We start from the raw sequence: 19,964 nt of genomic DNA on the forward strand, positions 1-19,964 counted from the left end.
AAACAAAGTAAAGAACAAAAAAAAGAAAACAATCGATTATTAAATCAGTCATCGATTATTTTAATAATCGATTAGTCGTCAATTAATCGATTAATCATTGCAGCCCTAAAGATCATGATGTCTGTTATGATGAGTAACGGTGAATTTGATGCTCTCTCAGACTCTTGTCGCCTTTCCAGTCAGTTTTGCAGTTAAAGAGCAAAAAGGTGGTCCTGTTTGTGTGCCTGTTTCTTGTGAACCACTGGACAGATTTTTAATGAAACTTGCTGAAAGCAATCACAGGATGAACATCTACAACTGATTATGTTTTGGGGTTAATCCACTTCACACTATTTTGGCTAATCAACTTTAGCCCAAACAAAAAATGTTTATAAAACAATCCTTTTAACAGATTTGGAGCTAAAATTTGATATGTTGATCTTACAACTGTGGCATGAAAGCTGGTGCATTCCTTTAAGGAACGTTGAGCTTTGAATTTAAGTTTGATTACAGCTACGTCATATGTTATCTTATGTGTGTTATTTTGTATATAAAAGATGGATTGTGTCATTGGTTTGTTAATTACGGTACACAGTGTTGCAACAAGCTTACTGCATATCACAACAGGTTAGAGTACAGGAAGAGGAGTCCAGCTCCGACTGGGTCAGCTGACCCCCAGCCCCCGCATCATATCTCAGCCTCTATTCATCTCTGTAATGTGTGTAATGAAGTTGAGAGTCCACTGCAGCAAAATGTTTTGACTCCAGCGGGGTTATTACTCTTCCTCTGGAGGACAGCAGGGGGAAGGAATGGACACTGACTCAGCACACTCTGTCCACTCGGGCCGGTCCGGCCTGTTTTATGTGAACACCTTTGCCAAGATATGAAGTGGGCCTCCGATTGAACTGTGTCATAATGTGAGGCTGAGCATGAAATTATTCATGTCGAGGCAGCGTGACGAGGTGGAGGGAGCTTTGTCCAACAGTCTGACCTCTCCTGCTGCTGCTGTCTTTATTACTGCTGAGCYCTCGGACATATTATGGGTTTGGAATTACAACCAGCTGATGTATAATGTCCATCACGTCTGAGTGGGCCATTATTTAATTACGTGGGTGGGGCGGGGCAAAAAGGCTTCTGCCATCGTCTGTGTGTGTGTGTGTGTGTGTGTGTGTGTGTGTGTGTGTGTGTGTGTGTGTGTGTGTGTGTGTGTGTGTGTGTGTGTGTGTGTGTGTGTGTGTGTGTGTGTGTGTGTGTGTGTGTGTGTGTGTGTGTGTGTACTTTTAGCGAAATATCTTGAAAAGATCTGTCAGAAAGAGCTTCAACTCACTTTTTGTGTCAACGCAGTTCAAGATGTCCGACACAGTTAAAATAACACAAAAATACAAATCAGAGCCCACAAAGCTGAGCACTGTGCCCAACACATACTTAATGCACAAAATTTACAAACGTGATATTTTTTGCTTAAAACCTTGCCATTGCCTGGGTTCAATTCTGTTTGTCTGTTAGCAAAATGTCTCTTGAGCCACTTCAGTCTAAAACTCTGGTGTGAAAGGTATTAGGCAACATTTATGATTGTTTACACACTTGGCAGTGGCTGAATAAAGAATTATAGTTGCATGAATGCTTCTAATCATTATTTTTTTCTTCTATATGTTTTTTGGAATGTATTTTGTTCTACAATTTTTGTTCCATTTTAACAATTTATARATCAAAATGTTCAGTTCCTTCAGGACATTCTGGCAATGGTTTTTGGTATTTCAGCAATTTATACTGTTGGAGATATTTAGCTTTTTCAGCCATTTTTATTTACACTGAAAATGAACAAAGCTGTTTTCATCATCCTTAAAACCCTTCAAATCGTTCATAAATCTTTACTGGACTTTTTACCTTTACCTTTGTTTTTGTACTTTTTGCTAATTTAAGCTTTCTTCGGCTTGTAGTTTTCTGATTTTATTTTTTCTGCAATTTTAACTATTATTTTGACATTTTCTGCCATTCTTTTGCTACTTTCAACTTTTTTGTGCTTCTTTTCGCTAATTTAACATTTTTATGCTTCTTTCAGCTATTTTTTTCTATTTTCAGTTGGTTTTTTGTGTTTTAGCCACTTTTTTATTTCGAGTTTTTTGCTGTTTAACTCAGCAAACATGCAGTTTCTTTTTCTTTGTGCTTATTTCAGCTCTTTCAGTAGATGTTTTTTTTTGCTAATATCACCTGTTTTAGCTCATTTATAACAAATTTTAAACGTTTTTGTGTTCCTAGATTTTCTGCTAGCATGAGTATTTTAATCTCATCGTCTAGCTGCTAATTTTAACTGGTGAAATGATGAACCCTATTAATTTCAAGGTCACAAAAAAATTCAAGGTCACAGGTTAGCTATTTTCCTGTTTTTTAACCTTCTTTTGTCTAAATTTTAACTACAATCATTTTACATGCTTTTTTGTTGTAAATTAATCTTTTTTGCTTATAGCTATTTCTTTTTGCTTTTGCTTTTGTAGTTCCAACTTGTTCTGCTTTCTAAACCACTTCTTAGTAATATTGACTATTTTCTGCTCATTTTAGCTACATTTCTGCTCTGTTCAGCTTTTTTTGACACAATTTTGCTTTTTCGTCTACTGATTTTTCACATTTTTTGTCCCACTTTCAACAAAAGTCAGCTGTTCAAATTTTTTGTCATGAAACATTTTCAGCTTCTTCAACAGCTTTCAGTAAAATCTTTCAGCATTAAGCATTCACACTGCATTTACACAGGAAATGCAAATTCTCTAGCTATAATAAATGTTTATGAAAACATTACAAAATGTAAATAAATAATAGCCAGAAATTAGCAGTTGTAGAAAAAAGCAAAACTAAAACCCGAAGGCAAAAAGCATTCTAGATATTATACTATTGTTAGATATGATGTGAATGTTGCATCATTTAGACGCTGGAAGGGTATTTTTAGTATATTTCGAGATGCAGTGAGTAATAAAAAGTCCTGACAGTGAGCGTGTGTCAAGCTGAGTCTGTGCTGCGGTTAGTTGTTTGCTTTATTCGCTTCACATTTTGACAGGAAGGAGGAAGAGTCTGACACAGCATCTGCACGAGATCTCTGTGGATGCTCGACCATCTCTGCAGCCCTCAGCCCTCCCACAGCGACTGGACTTTAATGAATAACTGGGTGAATTATGATTGTTTCAGCCCCTCGCAGTTTATGCAAAGTTYTTATGCGGTCGGCCTTGTGAGGAAGAAGTAAACGCAGCACCGAAGTGAAATAGACCTTCAATTAGTCTGTTTGCCAGCAGATATATTTCAAGCTTTATCTCGTAGCTCCATCTTCCAGGGGAGTCGGGAGGAAAAGCATCTATGAGCATGCAGCTTGATTTTCTTTAATAAAAGCTGCAGAAATCAATTTTCTGATAAAGTCAATATGCATTTAAATGGTGAACTTATGTCAGATGACATTTTGAGCCCATTATTATTTACTAGTTTTAAACAAACACATACAGTAGAGTAATACTATAGATTGTACTAAACTGGTAAAACTTTTATTGTTGAAGTAAAGCCTTGGTATCGCCACAAGTTTAATCTTTTCACTATTTTCAGACTTCAGTGGCATCTCTAAGGATTCAGCTGTTGAGTACATTCAGGCAGCAGACGGTTTAGCCCCAAGGTGTGATTAGTTTTAGMGTCAGGTACTGTAGGTGAGATTCATTTTAGGGTAAATGGTCATGGTTAGGCTGTAAGATTACCAGAAAATGAATGGAAGTCAATCCACGGTCCCCATGGGGATATAAAAACAAACCTGTGTGTGGGTGGGGGGCGGGGGCACACAGTATTGATTAGCTGTCTGGTGTTTGCCTATGATTTGACCTCTGTGGAGTTCACAGGAAGTTATAAGAGGATGTTCGTTGGTTGGCTGGTGAGTTGGCCCAGCTTTAACCTCCTCTGTCACCTGACTTAAGCCCCGCCTCCTCCGGTGGTTCTGCTGCTGAACAAAGCTCAGCTGGTGTCAGTCTGGGTTGTGTTTGTCAGCGCAGTGTGGTGTGACAGACGCTTGCTCTGCTTAAAGTATCTTCCTGCTGTTTTAGATTTTTGTGATTGTGCGAGAATAGTTTTTTGTGTATTTATCAATTCAATGACAGAGCTAAATCCTGGTACAGAGCTCAAAAATGAAAAATACCTGCTCTTTACACTTTTTTTTTAAGAAAACACATTTCTTCCTCCTGTCACATACATATGGTTTAAGGCCCTGTCGCATTATAATGTTTTAGACAACTTGCGCCAAAGAAACAGCCTCAAAACAAATTGGTCTGAGAGGTACCTCTGAAAAGGGTTGAAAGAGGGGCTTGTGGAGTTACAATAAGGAGGAATTAAGGATCTCTTGTGTATTTGAGAGCTGGTTACTGCGTGGTTGTCCTCTCCTAATCATTTTTGCTAACCTGTATTTCTTGTGAATGAATGAAAACTACAAACAAATAAAATAGAGTAATAATATATAGCATATTATAAATCATTTATTGCAAAGAGAAATCATCAACTTTCCTCCAGACTTACTTAATGTAACAGAGATGTTCCTACATTCAGAACACCAGGCTGTTCTTACAGGACAGATCATGAAACCACTGAGGACTGGACTGGACCCACTGTTCTGGGTTTTGGTGACACTTCCTGCACAGCTCTTAGAGAGCAGCTTCTTGTTTCACTGCTGTATCTGTGGCTCACTCTTCTTTCTGGTTTTACACCAAGAGTCATTTCCTGCTGGATCACGTGTGATGCTGTTAGATGATGTAATCGTGGGACACATTTGATAAAACTCGGAGCTGAACAAAGAAAAATTATCTGTTCTGACCACTCATATTTAAACGGTTGGCCCAGTCCTGATACGGTGCTGCCCTCTAGTGAAACACAATATAATAGTTTTTACTCTTACTGCATCCGTCTCACTGTTTAATGCTCTTTTATTTGTCTTTCAGGCATTTTATTTTCGACGTTAGTGTTCGGCCCAGCCTGTGGCTTCATCCTCGGTTCTGTTTGTACCAAAGTCTACGTTGATGCCGTCTTCATTGACACCAGTAAGTTGGTAAAAACAAACAAAAAAGTTACTTGATACAATTATTTCATACAAACAATTTTTGTGGAATTTTTTTGTAAATCCAAACGTTTGATGGTAATGGAGATTTAGTGACAAACACAATGACTGTTTTCCTACAGAGGCATGATTTTACATGGTTTCAAACCTAAAACATAAAGCATTTTATTTTAAAATAATTTTTTAAGATAAGATGATCTTTGTTTAAAGTTCTGAGATAAACGGCACAGAGCGATTTGCATTTATTTAAGAAAAGATCTTTAAATATTTGAGCTTTTTTTTTCAGATTTTCTAAATCATTTAATTGTTCAGTTTATTGTGGATAATGAGGTTTTCTGCAGAGAAATGTTGCTGAAATGCCTGATCACTCTTTCAAAGTGTGGCTTGACCTTGATTATAATTATTGAATGAGTCAGACGGTCTTGAACACTTTAAAAAATCAACATTTGTTTCTGATTATTTGCAAATTATCTTAATACGTTTGGAGCTGTTCGACCCAGATTCCATTTTTTAACATAACAACTTCTTCAGCCTTTAGGTGATGATTTGGAGCAGGGGCAGCTCYTGACATAGGCAGTACAGSCAAATGCTAAGGGTGCAATCAAGCTAGGGGGCACCACAAATGAGGAATAAAAAAAAAGATTTTATAACATTTTATCAAAGTATAGTTGATTTAATCTGTAGAATAATCACTGGTGTCTCAGGTTTACAAAGGTAACTTGTTCTGCAGGTTTCTCAGCTGCTTTGTAAGGTTATATGGTGCGGGGGATATTTCATGATAAAGTGTCGTATGATGCTGTCAAGACCAACCACTGGTGCTCAGCGTGTAAATAGAAAACAAAATAAGGACAGTGGAAGTTTCAGTTCTGATCTCAGATAAAGTTCAGGTTAAAGTCTGGTTTTCAGTGTTCTACCTTCATAAAATACTGATTTTATTTTGTTTTATTAATCCCAAGGATTTAGTAAAACGCTCTTAAAATGTACAGAAAATACACAGTTTTGTGTAGATCTTTGACTAAATTTTCTGGGGGGAGTATACCCCTGGAACCTCCTTGAACTGCTTCACTCCACAGCTGCTTGTTAACATGAACGGTGTTCCTCGTTGTCAGCAGTTGTCGGCAGGTGTGAGGCAGACTTCTGATTTTCTGTTTGAAATGAACGATATTGTTAACTATTTTAATTGGTCAACCTTGCTTCTAAAAATAAAAAAAAGTAATATCAAAGACAAAACTATTTGATTTGGTTTGTGAATGTATGTAAATTGGCAGCGAGATTTAGAAAACTGAACTAGGGGCACCACCTGAAATCTTGCCTAGAGTGCCAATTGGCTAGGGTTCCCTGATTTGGGGAATACTGTTTCATGTACAACGCCAGTCGTTTTTGTGCGAACAGGGCTGCAAAATGGGAGTATTAACTGTCCAAKCTTTTTCTTTCGCCTTCAGGTAAGCTGGACATCACCCCTGACGACCCTCGCTGGATCGGGGCCTGGTGGGGGGGCTTCCTCCTTTGCAGTGCCTTACTCTTCCTGTCGGCCCTCTTCATGTTCGGCTTCCCCCAGGAGCTGGARGAGCAGGACATAAACGGCGGAGGGGAGAGTGAGCAGGCCATGCTGCCTTCGGCTCTGTCCCAGGAGAGCCAGGGTCCTAAACCCAACGGAGCCATCCGAGGCTTCGATATGAACAGTGGACTCTCAGTCTGGGAGCATCTGAGAGGTGAGAAGGTGAACAGATCAGAGGGGGGGGTGGTGTGGAACAAAAAGGTTCTCTTTGACTCGTTTCTGTGTCTTTTGACCCAGTGATCCCTCGGGTGACCAGGCACCTTCTCTCCAACCCCGTGTTCAGCTGCATCACGCTGGCGGCCTGCATGGAGATCGCAGTGGTGGCTGGTTTTGCTGCTTTCCTGGGAAAATACCTGGAGCAGCAGTTCAATCTCACCACCTCTTCGGCCAATCAGCTGTTAGGTACGCAGCTCCCTTTCTCTACAAGTTCCTATAAAATCATTAGAAAGGAAGGAAGGATGACGAATAAAGTAGGAAAGAAGCACAAAAACAATAAATCTGTTCAGTTTTACGAGTTTATAAAACGTAAAGTAAAGAAAAAGATGTACTGTTGCCTTTTTTTAGACATGGTTTTAAAGTTTATTATTATTTATTTCATGTGTTTTGAATTAGTTTCATCTAGTTGGACTTTTTGTATTCTATTCCTTGATTTAGCCTTTTCTTGGGGCGTCTCATAAAAAGTGAAGAGCAGAAAACTGAACCTGAAACCTTAAAAACCAGGTGCTCTGTGGTCTCCATGCAAGACCCAAAGAACATCTTACAAGTTACAAACCTCAGTGAAGTGAAGGAACAGTGAAACACACGCACTACATGAATGATTAGAACTACTTTAGTGTGAGACTTAGGGGAGCAGCCAAAAAGGACATGTTACACAAAAGAAAGAATATATCTCATTACAGGTGTTTTCCACGGATGGAGGGAGTTATCAGGRTAAATGTTTTACTGAAATAGATCATCAGACATTTTGTCAATAAAAAAATTAGTTGCTGTAATTTGAATCAGTGGATTGTCAGGATGCTTCATAGATGAGTTTTTTCCTGTAGTTTTGTGTTTTGGTTTATTTTTGAGCTGATTGTACCAGCTGCAGCCACTTTTCAGTGAAATGATTATATCAGTCAGCTCACAAGAKTCAATGGTTCCCAGTTTGAGGATGTTTTTTGGCTTTTTTTTTAACTCATTCATCTTTATATGTTAATTTTCTGCATATCAYTTTTTCTGTTTTCAGTTCGTTCTGATGTGATTTTTGCTTTTTCCTCTCCAGGGATGACAGCCATCCCCTGTGCCTGTCTGGGTATCTTCCTGGGTGGCCTCCTGGTTAAGAAGCTGAACCTCTGTGCTCTGGGTGCCGTCCGCATGGCCATGCTGGTCAACCTGGTGTCCACCGCCTGCTATGTCTCTTTCCTCTTCCTGGGCTGTGACACGGGCCCTGTGGCCGGGGTTACAGTTGCCTACAGCAACGAGTAAGACCAACAACCGACTAAACGAAACTCTCTTCCCCTACAGATCCACGCCGGATCAAACTGTGGTTGCTGCTGCACCGTTTGCATGGTTTGTAGGCGTTGTGTAGTCCCTGACYTGGTGTTTGACCTCCTCCCTCTGCAGAACGCTGCGGTCCTGGCAGCAGCCGGAGTCGGCCTGCATCAATAACTGTAACTGTTACACCGCCTCGGTCAGCCCGGTGTGTGGATCCAACGGAGTCACCTACATCTCAGCCTGCTTCGCTGGCTGCACCAAACCAGTGAGTCCACACCGAGAGAAGAACAGCAGCACACTGGGTTAGGTGTTTGTACCCACGGTGCTTTCCTGACCCTGCCTGTGGTGTTTTTTCTCAGAACCTGAGTAGCTGCGCGTGCATATCCAGCTCCAGCGAAGACGCCGTGGCTTTACCGGGAAAGTGCCCGAGTCCCGGCTGTCAGCAGGCCTTCCTCACCTTCCTGTGTATTATCTGTGTGTGCAGCATGATCGGAGCCATGGCTCAGACCCCGTCCGTCATCATCCTCATCAGGTAGGAAGCCGGCATGCCCACAAGAGGGCGCTGTTGTCATTTCAAGCTGATCGAGGCTGAGTCACATCCTGAAACATTTGAATTTTTTTGGTTATTTATTAGGACAGTGCACGTTAATCAACAGTACCATAATACATGGCAGTGTAAATATGCAAGAGTAAATATGCAACAGTAGCTAAATTTCATCCCTTGTCCTACAATTAAGCACAAAACAGAACTATTAGGGTTGGACATAGTCGTATCGTGTGCAATTAATCATCAGAAAAACATTAATCGATTATTTTTTGGCACTTGATGATTAATACAATTTATGCCACCAGGCAGACTGACTGGAGATTTCCCCGGTCAGTCTGCTCCGCTCCGCATAAAATATGACGAACATAAAAAAAAAAAAGTTCTGTAATTTATTTATTTATCTATCAACACAATTTAAAATTTGATATGCAGTATGGCCTTAAGTCTGTAATTTTGACACAGTTTGGAACAGATTTTTTCAAAGAGCAAATCTTTCCCACTAAATTGGTCATGTGACCAGGACATAAGGGTGTCCAGGGGATTAATCGTCAAATTAATCGTTATCAGCTAAATACCACAATTAATTGTGATTAATTTTTTGCCAATATTGCCCAAGCCTCCTCACTATTCAATTCATATAACAAAACACAGTACAAAGAAAATAACTAACAGATAAAAAACAACAATAAATAAATAAAATAAAAACAAAATTGAAAACAAGAAGGGAAAACACACACTCAATAGGAATAGCAATAGGCAATGGAAGACATTATGAATGAGTACATTGACTGATTTGCTTTCAACCAATGCTTAAGCTTCTTAAAATTTGAATAGTTTTCTCTGTCTCTGATGGGAATACAGTAGAAGAGGTATATACTGTATCATGGTGACAGTCACACATAGACACACCGGCTCAAAGTGAATGTTACATTACATCTATTAAAAAACAAAGTGTTACAGGTGTTTGTGTAAATCTAAAACCTGCCGTTTCCAAAGAAAATGACTCCTACAAGCTAAATTCACAGCTTGCAGTGAACTAGTGGTCTGTGCTGATCTCTCAGCTGTTAAAGCTGCAGATAAACACCAGCCCCCTGTGATCCTGAACAGGTGTAAGCAACTACAGAAAATGGCTGCATGAGGTGAATGCATATTGAAAGAAGGTCAGAAAAATGACATGGAGCCTCTGATGGTGAAATATTTGGGTGTTGTTGCAATCCCCGTTACGGAAACACGTGTCTGCTGAATCTACGACACAATGTTTAGATTTGATACACATTCATGTGCTGTTAAAACTAAAAGTAACCTTTGATTCCAAATATAACTGCAAAAACTAGAGTTGTAAAGTAACAAATTAAAACTATTTTGCTACTTTACTTAGTTTTATCCATATAGCCTTTACTTGAGTAATTATTTTTCTACTGACTTTTTACTTCTGCTCCTTATATTTTCATGCAATTATCTGTACTGTCTACTTCTTACATTTAAAAAATGTAAGAAGTAGGAAGTTCTTATTCCTATTTCATTTTGGCTTGTTTTTATTCTGGCTTATCACACCTGTACATGACACAGATCATGTCACACTCCAACTAGGATGTACAGTATGTAGCCTGTATGAAGATTACTGTGGTAGACATATACTGTACATGCATCAACAATAGCATTTTAACATTATAGTAATTAAGGCCTTCAGGAGAAAAATGTCAAAAAACTACACTACACTGTGCTCCCAAAAATGTCAATATGAAAATTCTAACTGCTCACTTTTACTGAATTACTTTTGATAAGAATAATACTTATATTTATAAGAATATTTTTCTCTAAGAATACTTAAGTAAAAGTTTTAAAGTATCTGACATTTACAGTACTCAAGTATAAAAAATTAAATGCTGAATTTACTTAACCATGTTATGTTACCTGGTTCCACTTAACTGAGTTGAGTAAATTCAAAGCAATATACCAGTTTTTTAACGAAAGAACATGAGTATGTTGCTTTGAATTTACGTTAAGTGGAACCAGGTAACATAACATGGTTAAGTAAATCCAACGTTTCATTTTTTTTACAGTGTATTATTCTTAAGGGAGACCTTAACTTTCACCAAAGTAATTTTATGGTTAGATACTTGTACTTTTATTCAAGTATTGCTTTTATGTACTTTACATAAGACAGGCAACAAGTTACATAGCAGCATCTCTTCTCTTTCAGAACTGTAAGTCCAGAGCTGAAATCATACGCCCTCGGAGTTTTGTTCCTGCTCTTAAGGCTGATAGGTAAGACATTTCTGTTTTATTTTCATCTTCAACAGGATGACAAAAGGCGATAATGTTGTGTGTGTGTGTGTGTGTGTGTGTGTGTGTGTGTGTGTGTGTGTGTGTGTGTGTGTGTGTGTGTGTGTGTGTGTGTGNGTGTGTGTGTGTGTGTGTGTGTGTGTGTGTGTGTGCTGTTTTGTGCATTTAAATGATTACTGATGTACATTTACAACATCTTAACTCAGTTTGACAGCTCATCAGCCTAAGCAAATGCAAAAATGTTTAGAACTCAATCAGTTTTACAGATGCTAGGCTACAATTTGAGCTGGTAGTAGCTGAGAGTTATTCCTGACACATGCTTTGATCTCACAATATCGCCTGAGGTTGCACAGATATTATATTGTATTTGTAACTTTGCTCGTTCTGCAGTAAGCTGTGTTCTCAKTGTTTAAAGTGAGCCAGAACCTGAGCTCAAACTGTTCTTGACTTATTGACCTGCTGTCTGTCRGCGACCTCCCTGCCGGTCCAGGCTTCATCCCTCCCCCTCTGATCTTCGGGATGGGCATCGACTCGACCTGCCTGTTCTGGAGCTCGGTCTGCGGCGAGAAGGGAGCCTGCATGCTCTACAACAACGTGTCCTACAGGCACCTGTACGTCAGCATCGCCATCGTCCTCAAGTCTTCGGCCTTTGTCCTGTACACCACCACGTGGCAGTGCCTGAGGAAGAACTACAGGAAGTACATCAAGAACAGCGAGGGCTACCTGACGCCCACCGAACTCTTCGCCTCCAATGTGACTCTGGACAATTTGGGCAAGGAGATCACGCAGAATCCAACCAACAGGACAAAGTTCATATACAACCTGGAGGACCAGGAGTCGTGTGACAACATGGAGTCAGTTTTATAGAGGCGATCTGCAAATAGACAACAGCAGCTATTAATGTGCAGTTTGGTGTTGTATCTGTTTAGAGCATCATTCGCTTTAAGGGTCCTACTCTCTTTTCACCCAGAAACATTGGACCCKTTAAGAAAAATGAAGAAGATATTATCTCTCTTATCGTAGTGAAAATCGACAGGATTAGAAAAAAGTGTTTAGGAATTTGGGGATATTCTTCTTCTTTAAGCAACGAAAAACAGAGATTACAAAAACAAAATATAACGATTCTTCTTAAAAACCAAACTCCATTAGGTTTAGGCTTACTATAAGACCAGAGCTTTGTCAGGTAGGTTATTTACCTGCAGTATTTCTCAGGTGTGGTAGAAAAGATGCAAAAATTATTCTTAAAACATGTTTCCTTACCAGTTTAATGCAGTTTGGACACTTCTTGAAACAACTTGCCAACCCTGTAGGATCTTAATCTTGTTTTTTACAGTATTAACTAACTTAACTCTGTCAGTTTCCACTTAAATCAAAAATAATTTTATGAGTCATCATAAAAGGCATTTCTGCAGCAGTGGAAAATTAATGAAGTCTTGTGGTTCTGACAGTTACAGCAGTAATTTTGTTAGTTTAGTGTTTTAAAACTGGTTGAGAAGTAAAAATRACATCAAATATTAACAAAAACAGTATTTAAAATATTTTTCTCAAAGTTATTTTAAATGTCAGAAGTATATTCTTCTATTTGAATCAAGGTCATAAACTTTATCCAATACATAGAAAACAAAACAAAAAAAAAAATACACTGGATTCTTTTCTTGCTTTAATCACATAATTGTTTATTAATAAGTAAAAGATTATCTCTTTATTTCAGGATCTATCTTATTCACAGAACCACAGGATTTTTGTTACTTTTTTTTTTTACTTAAAGTGATAGTTCAGGTCTTTCACGAGTGTTTGTGCAGAAGTTATGAACAATCAGTATCTTACCTGTCATAAGTAGGTCTTTTTGAACGTCTTCAGTTTGGAGAAAGAGCTTAATTCTGAGCACACATTTAGTCTGAGCAGGACCTACATTAAACTCTGTTTCTCCAAACGGAGGTCTATCAAGCTCTATCTACAACAGGTAAGATACTGATCATAACCTTTCCACAGAACCCCTGTTCAAAAGAATAAAGCTGAACTATCACTTTAACAACAGAGAACACACATGTTAATGTAGAGAATACAAACTATAAATTGTCACTTTAATGTCAAAGTAAATAATGTTGTCTGTTTGGACAAGGCAGACCTGTTTTTAATACCTCTGGCTGTCAGCGTGGTTAGACAGCTATCAAAGTACAGGGTGAGTCAAAAGTCACAGGACACCCCTTTTGACTCACCCTGTCCCGATCTGACTCCACAAGCAGCATAAATACTAATTGAAAACTGATGCAGTTTAATCTAAATATATTAATTTACAGGTTTGATATTTTTGTGTAAATGCATCCTGACGCAGGAATGCAAAGATAACAAAACAAGATTTTAAAACACAGACGTTGAGCCCCTGTGGTGTGTGTTATTAGGCATAAAAGGCTGGATCTGTGTAGAGGATGTTGTCACCAACACCACTGTCACCAGGCATAAAGCTGACAGTAGGAGCTTACAGACCGAGTAAGGCGCTTCATTTAAACACCAAATCAACACCATGAGACCTCATGATTATAGTATTTTAGCTGTCAGTGAGCACAGGGTCCTGGCAGAAATTAATTCAAATGCATGCTGTTGATGCATGCAAATAAAAAAAATCAGAGTAAAGTTAGGAGTTGCACAGACTCTGTGTTTGACACAAATGGCCTCTGGTTTGTGTTTACGACTATAGAAGAGCTTTATAAGCATACTGCATTGGGATGCTGAAAGGTTTTATCTTTATTATACCTCTGCTGAGTCACAATCACTCATACTGAAGTGATTTACAGGATTTTTGTTATTTTGTAAATCTTATTTACTTTTCTTCTTGAAGAAACAAATGGGCCGCTTATGTTTTACATATATAGATGATATATTCTACTGTTTTACCGACTTACTCAGTAAGTTTATTTTATACATTTTGCATCAAAAGTTCATTATTGCCACAGGTTCCTTTCAAGGTGTGGGCGGAGTTGTGGTAGCTCGGTGGTCAGTGCTGCGGCCTTGTAATCCTGAGGCTGCAGGTTTAAGCCCAGGTTAAGTCAGGAAGGGTAGCCGGGGTAAAACATTTGTCAAAACTGTCAGCAGAATGGAGCAGCCGAAAGACAAAACATGATTCCTTTGAAGTGTGGATGTAATTGGCAGACTTCACTGTTCTGCAGAAAAAAAAATACACCCTTAAATCAGTCCATATAAATACATGATTGACAGCTTGATTTTTTTTTTAATCATAGAGCTTTTTTTTATTTCTTAATACTGCAACAACTAAAACTTACCGTGACTGTTCTGGGTTAAAATAACAGCTTATTTTATTGGTGATGGTAAGTGGATTTTGTTTTCTGAGCCAGGCTTGCAGTTGGATAAAGACAAAAAAAAGTTAAAAGATTTAAATACCACAATGAAACTTTTGTTTTTTAAAAGATAATTTTTTAAAGTTGATCATAGCATTGTGTTAAAGATCAACCTTTAATGGACTCAAAATTGGCTGTAAAGTGAGTATGTAAATAAATACTCTGACATTCTGCAACAAGAATTAATACTTTCTCTTATTTTATGTCATTGGCGCCTGAAGTGCTTAAAGATTAACTTGTAGCAGAAAATGCAGGCCCTGTCTACACTACTGTGAATATTTAAACCTTTTTTTTTATTTCAGATGTATTTAGAAATACAGTCTTRAGAAACCTTTACCGCAATTCTGACAAAAATGCTGAAATACCCACAGAGCACCACTAGATGAAGTCAATGCTCACATTAACAACATCAAAATACAAAGAAAGCACATTTTGACATTTTTATTCACCGTTTAGTTTCCTCACAATGACTAATCCATTTCTGTACGCAGTAGGTTTAACTGAGTTTAAAATATCCAAACAGGTGTAGGCGGGGTCTCATGACTGCAGAGCTTAATGAGCTTAATGTTAACAATTAAAAACAGGTTTTAGATTTTCCTAAAGCAAGGAAAATTCTAAATAATATTACCTTCTGGCCACCTCCTCCTTCACAGTAACCATATTAGGTGGCTTTGTCTTTGCGATGTATATCATCCAGTGAATCACAGTATTAATTCCTCTGTACATAGAAGTGCCATAAATGTGCTGAAGTGACACCATAGAAATGTTCTGTAACATTGTGAGGAGAACTAAATGTTATTACGCAGCAGTACAGAGTGGATTCTCCGGGTGTTTGTTACCTCTTCCCTGAATTTATTTGTCAGCATCTAAAGTAAAAATGGCCCAAAAGCTGAACAACTGTTGTACATTGAACTAATGAACCGTAATATTTGACACATGCTCAATGTTAATAGGTAGGAAGTGTCTAAAAAGTGAAGGTTGTGCCTGGTTTTGATGAACCTCTACCACGTGGAAACATGAATGGTTTGCTCACTGATGGGAGCTTCAGCCTGACAGTGGCATTGTGCTGTACAGTGAACAGTGTTGACTGCAGAAGAATCAGCCAAACTTCACAGACTGCATCCCTGCAGCTGTGGCCAGGTGTTACTTTGTTTTTTCTTGTTCCGACAAGAGCCGTGTTGTGCCATATCAACCCGTGCGCTGCAACGTTCAGCGCTCACCTAAAAAGAAAACAAAAACAGAGAAAAAAGCAAACATTCTTGGTGTGTCCAACGTGTCGGCAAGTGTGACTGGACCTCATCACCTGCGGCAACAAGACTGTTTCTTTTGGCACCTCGATGTGCTTGACATGTTTTTTCCCTTGTGATGAGAAAATACCTTTAGAGCGTAAATGTTTTTTTAACATTCTATTTTTCTCATGATTCTCTTTCAATGGCCTTGCTTTATGGTTGACTTTTACAGTGGGACTCCAGTGATTAGATTATTGGCAAATGACGAGTTTAGTACCAAAACATCATGTTTGTGTCCAAAAATAAGCATTTAATCAAAAGTCCTCAACAGACCATTGTACTAGTTTCTTGAAATGATTGGTGATTGTGTTGCTTCAAATCAACTCTGAAAAACTGTAAACTCTTCATAAACACATAATCCTTTGGTCTGAGTCTCAGCATGTTGCCTTTGAACAAAGTGAAACCTTGAACGACGTTAGTGATGGTTTTAGATTGGCATGTCTGCTTGTGTAGATGGTATTTAGTGTGTGATCTTCAAGATTCTTTGCCATGGACCTATAAAAAGTAGAAGGGCATTGAAATATGAAAATTTATGCTATATTTTCAAAGCTTCACTTAATATTTTTAGATGTGCCCTCATACTTGTCTGGATTTTTTATTATTAACATTATTTTATGAGTTTGTATTTAAAAACTTTCATTTCTGTATATTTTTTGGAGATGAAAAGATGATTGTATGTTTATTGTAAATACATTAAATATACTATTTTTGTTTTCAGTTTGGACTTTTTGTTCTGATGATTTTTTGGTCGGCCAGCCAACGTGTATTTTGTTTGGATTCATGAGGGTTATGATTGACAAAATCTATTCAGCTTACTTCCTAAAATCATATATGCCTCATCTTGACCCGCATTTCTCTCTTATAGTAGTGTGGTTTCTGGTAAAAGTCAGAAAAGTTTCAATAAAATGCAATAGCTTTTTCTTGAACTCTTTAATAAGTAGGGTTGGGCAATATTGGCAAAAAAAATCACGATTAATTGTGGTATTTAGCCGATAACGATTAATTTGACYATTAATCCCCTGGAGTCCCTCATATTCTAATCACATGACCAATTTAGTGGGAAAGATTTGCTCTTCATAAAAATCTGTTCCAAATCYTGTCAAAATTACAGACTTCAGGCACAATTGTAAATTGTGTTGATAGATAAATTACAGAACTTTATTTTAATATTCGTCATGTTTGAAGCAGAGAGGAACAACAAGCGGACTCTGCCTGGTGACATTAATCGTATTAATCATCAAGTGCAAAAAAGTAATCGATTAATGTTTTTCTGATGATTAATTGCACACGATACGATTATGCCTAACCCTATTAATAAGCTGTACAAATTGTAAGGAGCACACACCAAATCTACCATTCTATTGTTTCCAAGTTTTAAATAAATGGATATCCAAATAGACAGAGATCATAAGAGAAACTAATTTTATACACTGCTACAGAGAAAAATATTTGGTAAAATCACTGATTTTGCTCTGCTGAAATCAGCCATGACCTTGCAATGAGAGAACAAAACTTGACTAGAGGAAATAATAGACACAAGATTTCAGTAATTGTCATCAGTGCACATTAAGCATTCCTGACAATGTGACTGCTCAGGGTGAGATTATCGATGGGTRAGGTATTCCCTACCAGGATTAATTTAGGTGTTTCACATCAGTTAAACAGTTATTGCACTTATTCATTACTTCAACCWCAGTGATGACAATGTCTCTCTGCTTTCTTTTACTTTCACACCTTTTTTTTAATTACATTTTTTTCCATGCAGGAACACGTTTTCTCTATTCATATGGAGGTTTTCATTGAATCAGGGTCAAATGGGGACATTTCCCATGTACCGACAGCAGAAGATAAATCCTGACATCACTTGTCAAAATGTGCTTGTGCTTTGTGATGATCTTATTTTCTCTCATGTAATCCTTCTGGTTATTTGCCCCCCACCACCATGTCTCTTTAGCCAGTGGAGGTAATAACCGGGGTTATGGATTGACTCATCATGTACCCCTGCTTTGAGGGAGCAATGAATAAGTTCAGGTCCAAGTTGCAGCATTGTATTATTTTTTCTCTAAGCGATAGCTCGGCATGAGAGCTCCTCTGTTTCTCACATGCAGATGGGCGTCTTTGCCAGGGCCGTGGTGCAGTGGGATGGAAAGCATGCCATTCCCTGTTCTGCTTGATGCCGAGTGACTGTTAGAGGTTGTGTCATGTTCCTTGGCTATTGACTCAATGACGAGGGACTTCATGACAAAAGTCTTAACCTGTGCGGGCTTTCTGCGTGCCGACAAAGAAATGTGTCTTCCACTTGTCTTCARATTGGCCTAAAGACTCTGTTGAACTGACGTGTCCACATCCCCAAAGTCTCACCTCCTGAACCCCGAAATAACCTTTTCACAACCTCGCCTGTCTCTCATGCTCTGGTGACCTTCAGTCTGTCTGCCATCCAAACACTTGCTCCATACATACGACATATTATTCACTGTCACCGTGGGTTGAAAAGTCAAGGCACAAGGTAAGTACAAGCCATTAGCTGGTTTTCAAACGATCGCGCAGAGCCAGACCTTTACAGCTGCCTTTGCCCTTATCTCATCCAGGAGACAAAACTACCTTTTGCTCTTTATTTCTTTGAAGAATAAAGATACAGGGACTTTCCTAACACTYCTATGCAAATGGCTCATTCTGATGATGCCTTGTCTTGTGATGTGGGTTTAGACGACTCCACTGATTTATTGCCAGGTTCTCCACTAGGTTAAAAAAAAATATATAGAATACCTCTGCAACTTAGTGACAAAGGCCCAATTATGTCTACTCCTTTCACACAGAAAAGGTCCATATTCAAAARAGGATGTGAATTGCAAATCCAGCTGCTGGTTGTCCTTACTCTTCTCTAATCTAATAATGTGATCCATCATTTCTGCAGGGACAGCTCTACAGCTCAGGCGTGAACGAATCCCACAGAGGATTAGTATCAAGATTTTATAACATCTACATGCAGTCCCTGGAGACTCTGGCAGAGAACTGATWGAAAATATTTACATTTTTGTAAACATTTATTGCTACATTTAAAAACACTTTTAGAGTTGCATTAGACTTGTCTGATTAGCCATTACCAACCTGCAAATATGTCTTTGACATCCAGGACTAGTGCAGTTTCCTTTAAGGTACCTGGTTAGGATCGATTTTCCATAAAACCTAAAACCTGCAGAACTGTGTTTTGTGCTCTGTGGTGGCGCTGTTGGTTGAGGGATGGTCCTGTTGCACAATCATCCATTTCCCTGATGAGCCTGCAGCCTCAGAGCTATGACAGCACAGCCACAGGATGAGCGAGACAGCCGACTGCCACTATTTGTTCTGCTAAGGCATTCATCACGCTAATTACCCATGGTGCCAAGCGGCTCCTGCAGCCTAGAGAAGCTTTGGCTGCTCATTTGGAAACAAGGTGAGGCAGGAAAACCTCAGATGAGCCTAAACAGAGGCTGTCCTCTTTTTTTTTCTGCCCCCCCATCCCTGCACATAATTAACCCAGCACTCCTGAAACTTGACAAATTGGAATGATGAATCTGGCCTCTATGAATAGATACAAATACAATGATCAATCACTGCAACCGAACAGCTTTTAGAATGAGGCACTGTGCTGCTGTAAAGGAAGGACAGGAAACGGGTAGATTTGCTCTGGTGGCAAAGTAAAGGTGAGTGTGTCTTTGTTGTGTGCTGTCAAAATGTGCAAGCGCAAACGTGTTAAGTGGGTGGTGCAGAGGAAAGTGGTAACAAAATCTCACCATTCCCTCATTTAAATGCCAAAGAAAAACAGTGTACCCAGTTTTGCATGCATCGCGCCTGTTCTAAAGGACTGCACACATGCAACCTGCTTCATGTTACTTCTCCTTCAGTGAAGGCAGACGCAGAACAACAGTCTCTCTGAATTACAGTCAGGTTTGCCATCTGACCTTGAACAAGTCAGACTTTTGGGTTGTGGGTTTTTTGGAGTTTCCTTCAACTGTCCACGTCCCTCCTGGCTTTCACACATACGTCTGCTCTAATGTAACGTCTCAACACCCCTGCATCAGCTTCCAGCAGCCGCCACAGATCAGTAACAAGGAAACTTTCTCAGAAAACATTAACTCCTCTGGTTCTTTACTGGAAGGATCCCTGCTACTCACAGAAATATATCAATGACACACAACAATTTACAAAATTTAATTTAGCTCATCGRTGCAAAAACAACATGCATAGGTTACAGATTTGTATATTTTGTTTATCAGGATTTATTACACAAAGCATTTCAGGTTTAATTTTTTCATCAATCTTTTAAGCCTGAAAATGCACGTAAATCAGCCGTAAATTACTGGACTAGCTCCTGTGAACTCGCTGCACAGGAGGTTTATTGCATTTACCTGTAATAACAGCAAAAACA

General features: G+C 38.7%; 1 protein-coding gene across 1 annotated transcript; it reads left to right on the forward strand.

The window, feature by feature from the left end:
* Window positions 1-4,931: 4,931 nt before the first annotated feature.
* On the forward strand, window positions 4,932-16,280 carry LOC106534169 (solute carrier organic anion transporter family member 3A1; the record flags this gene model as incomplete). Its single annotated transcript, XM_014030722.1, is given in 8 exon segments — window positions 4,932-5,030; window positions 6,490-6,759; window positions 6,843-7,007; window positions 7,867-8,065; window positions 8,208-8,343; window positions 8,438-8,610; window positions 10,829-10,893; window positions 11,402-16,280. Coding segments are annotated over 8 exon segments (1,484 nt in total), but the record flags the coding sequence as incomplete, so codon positions are not given.
* Window positions 16,281-19,964: the final 3,684 nt, after the last annotated feature.

Source organism: Austrofundulus limnaeus, unplaced genomic scaffold (genome assembly GCF_001266775.1).
Source record: "Austrofundulus limnaeus strain Quisiro unplaced genomic scaffold, Austrofundulus_limnaeus-1.0 Scaffold1108, whole genome shotgun sequence".
In the NCBI taxonomy this organism is placed as follows: Eukaryota; Metazoa; Chordata; class Actinopteri; order Cyprinodontiformes; family Rivulidae; genus Austrofundulus; species Austrofundulus limnaeus.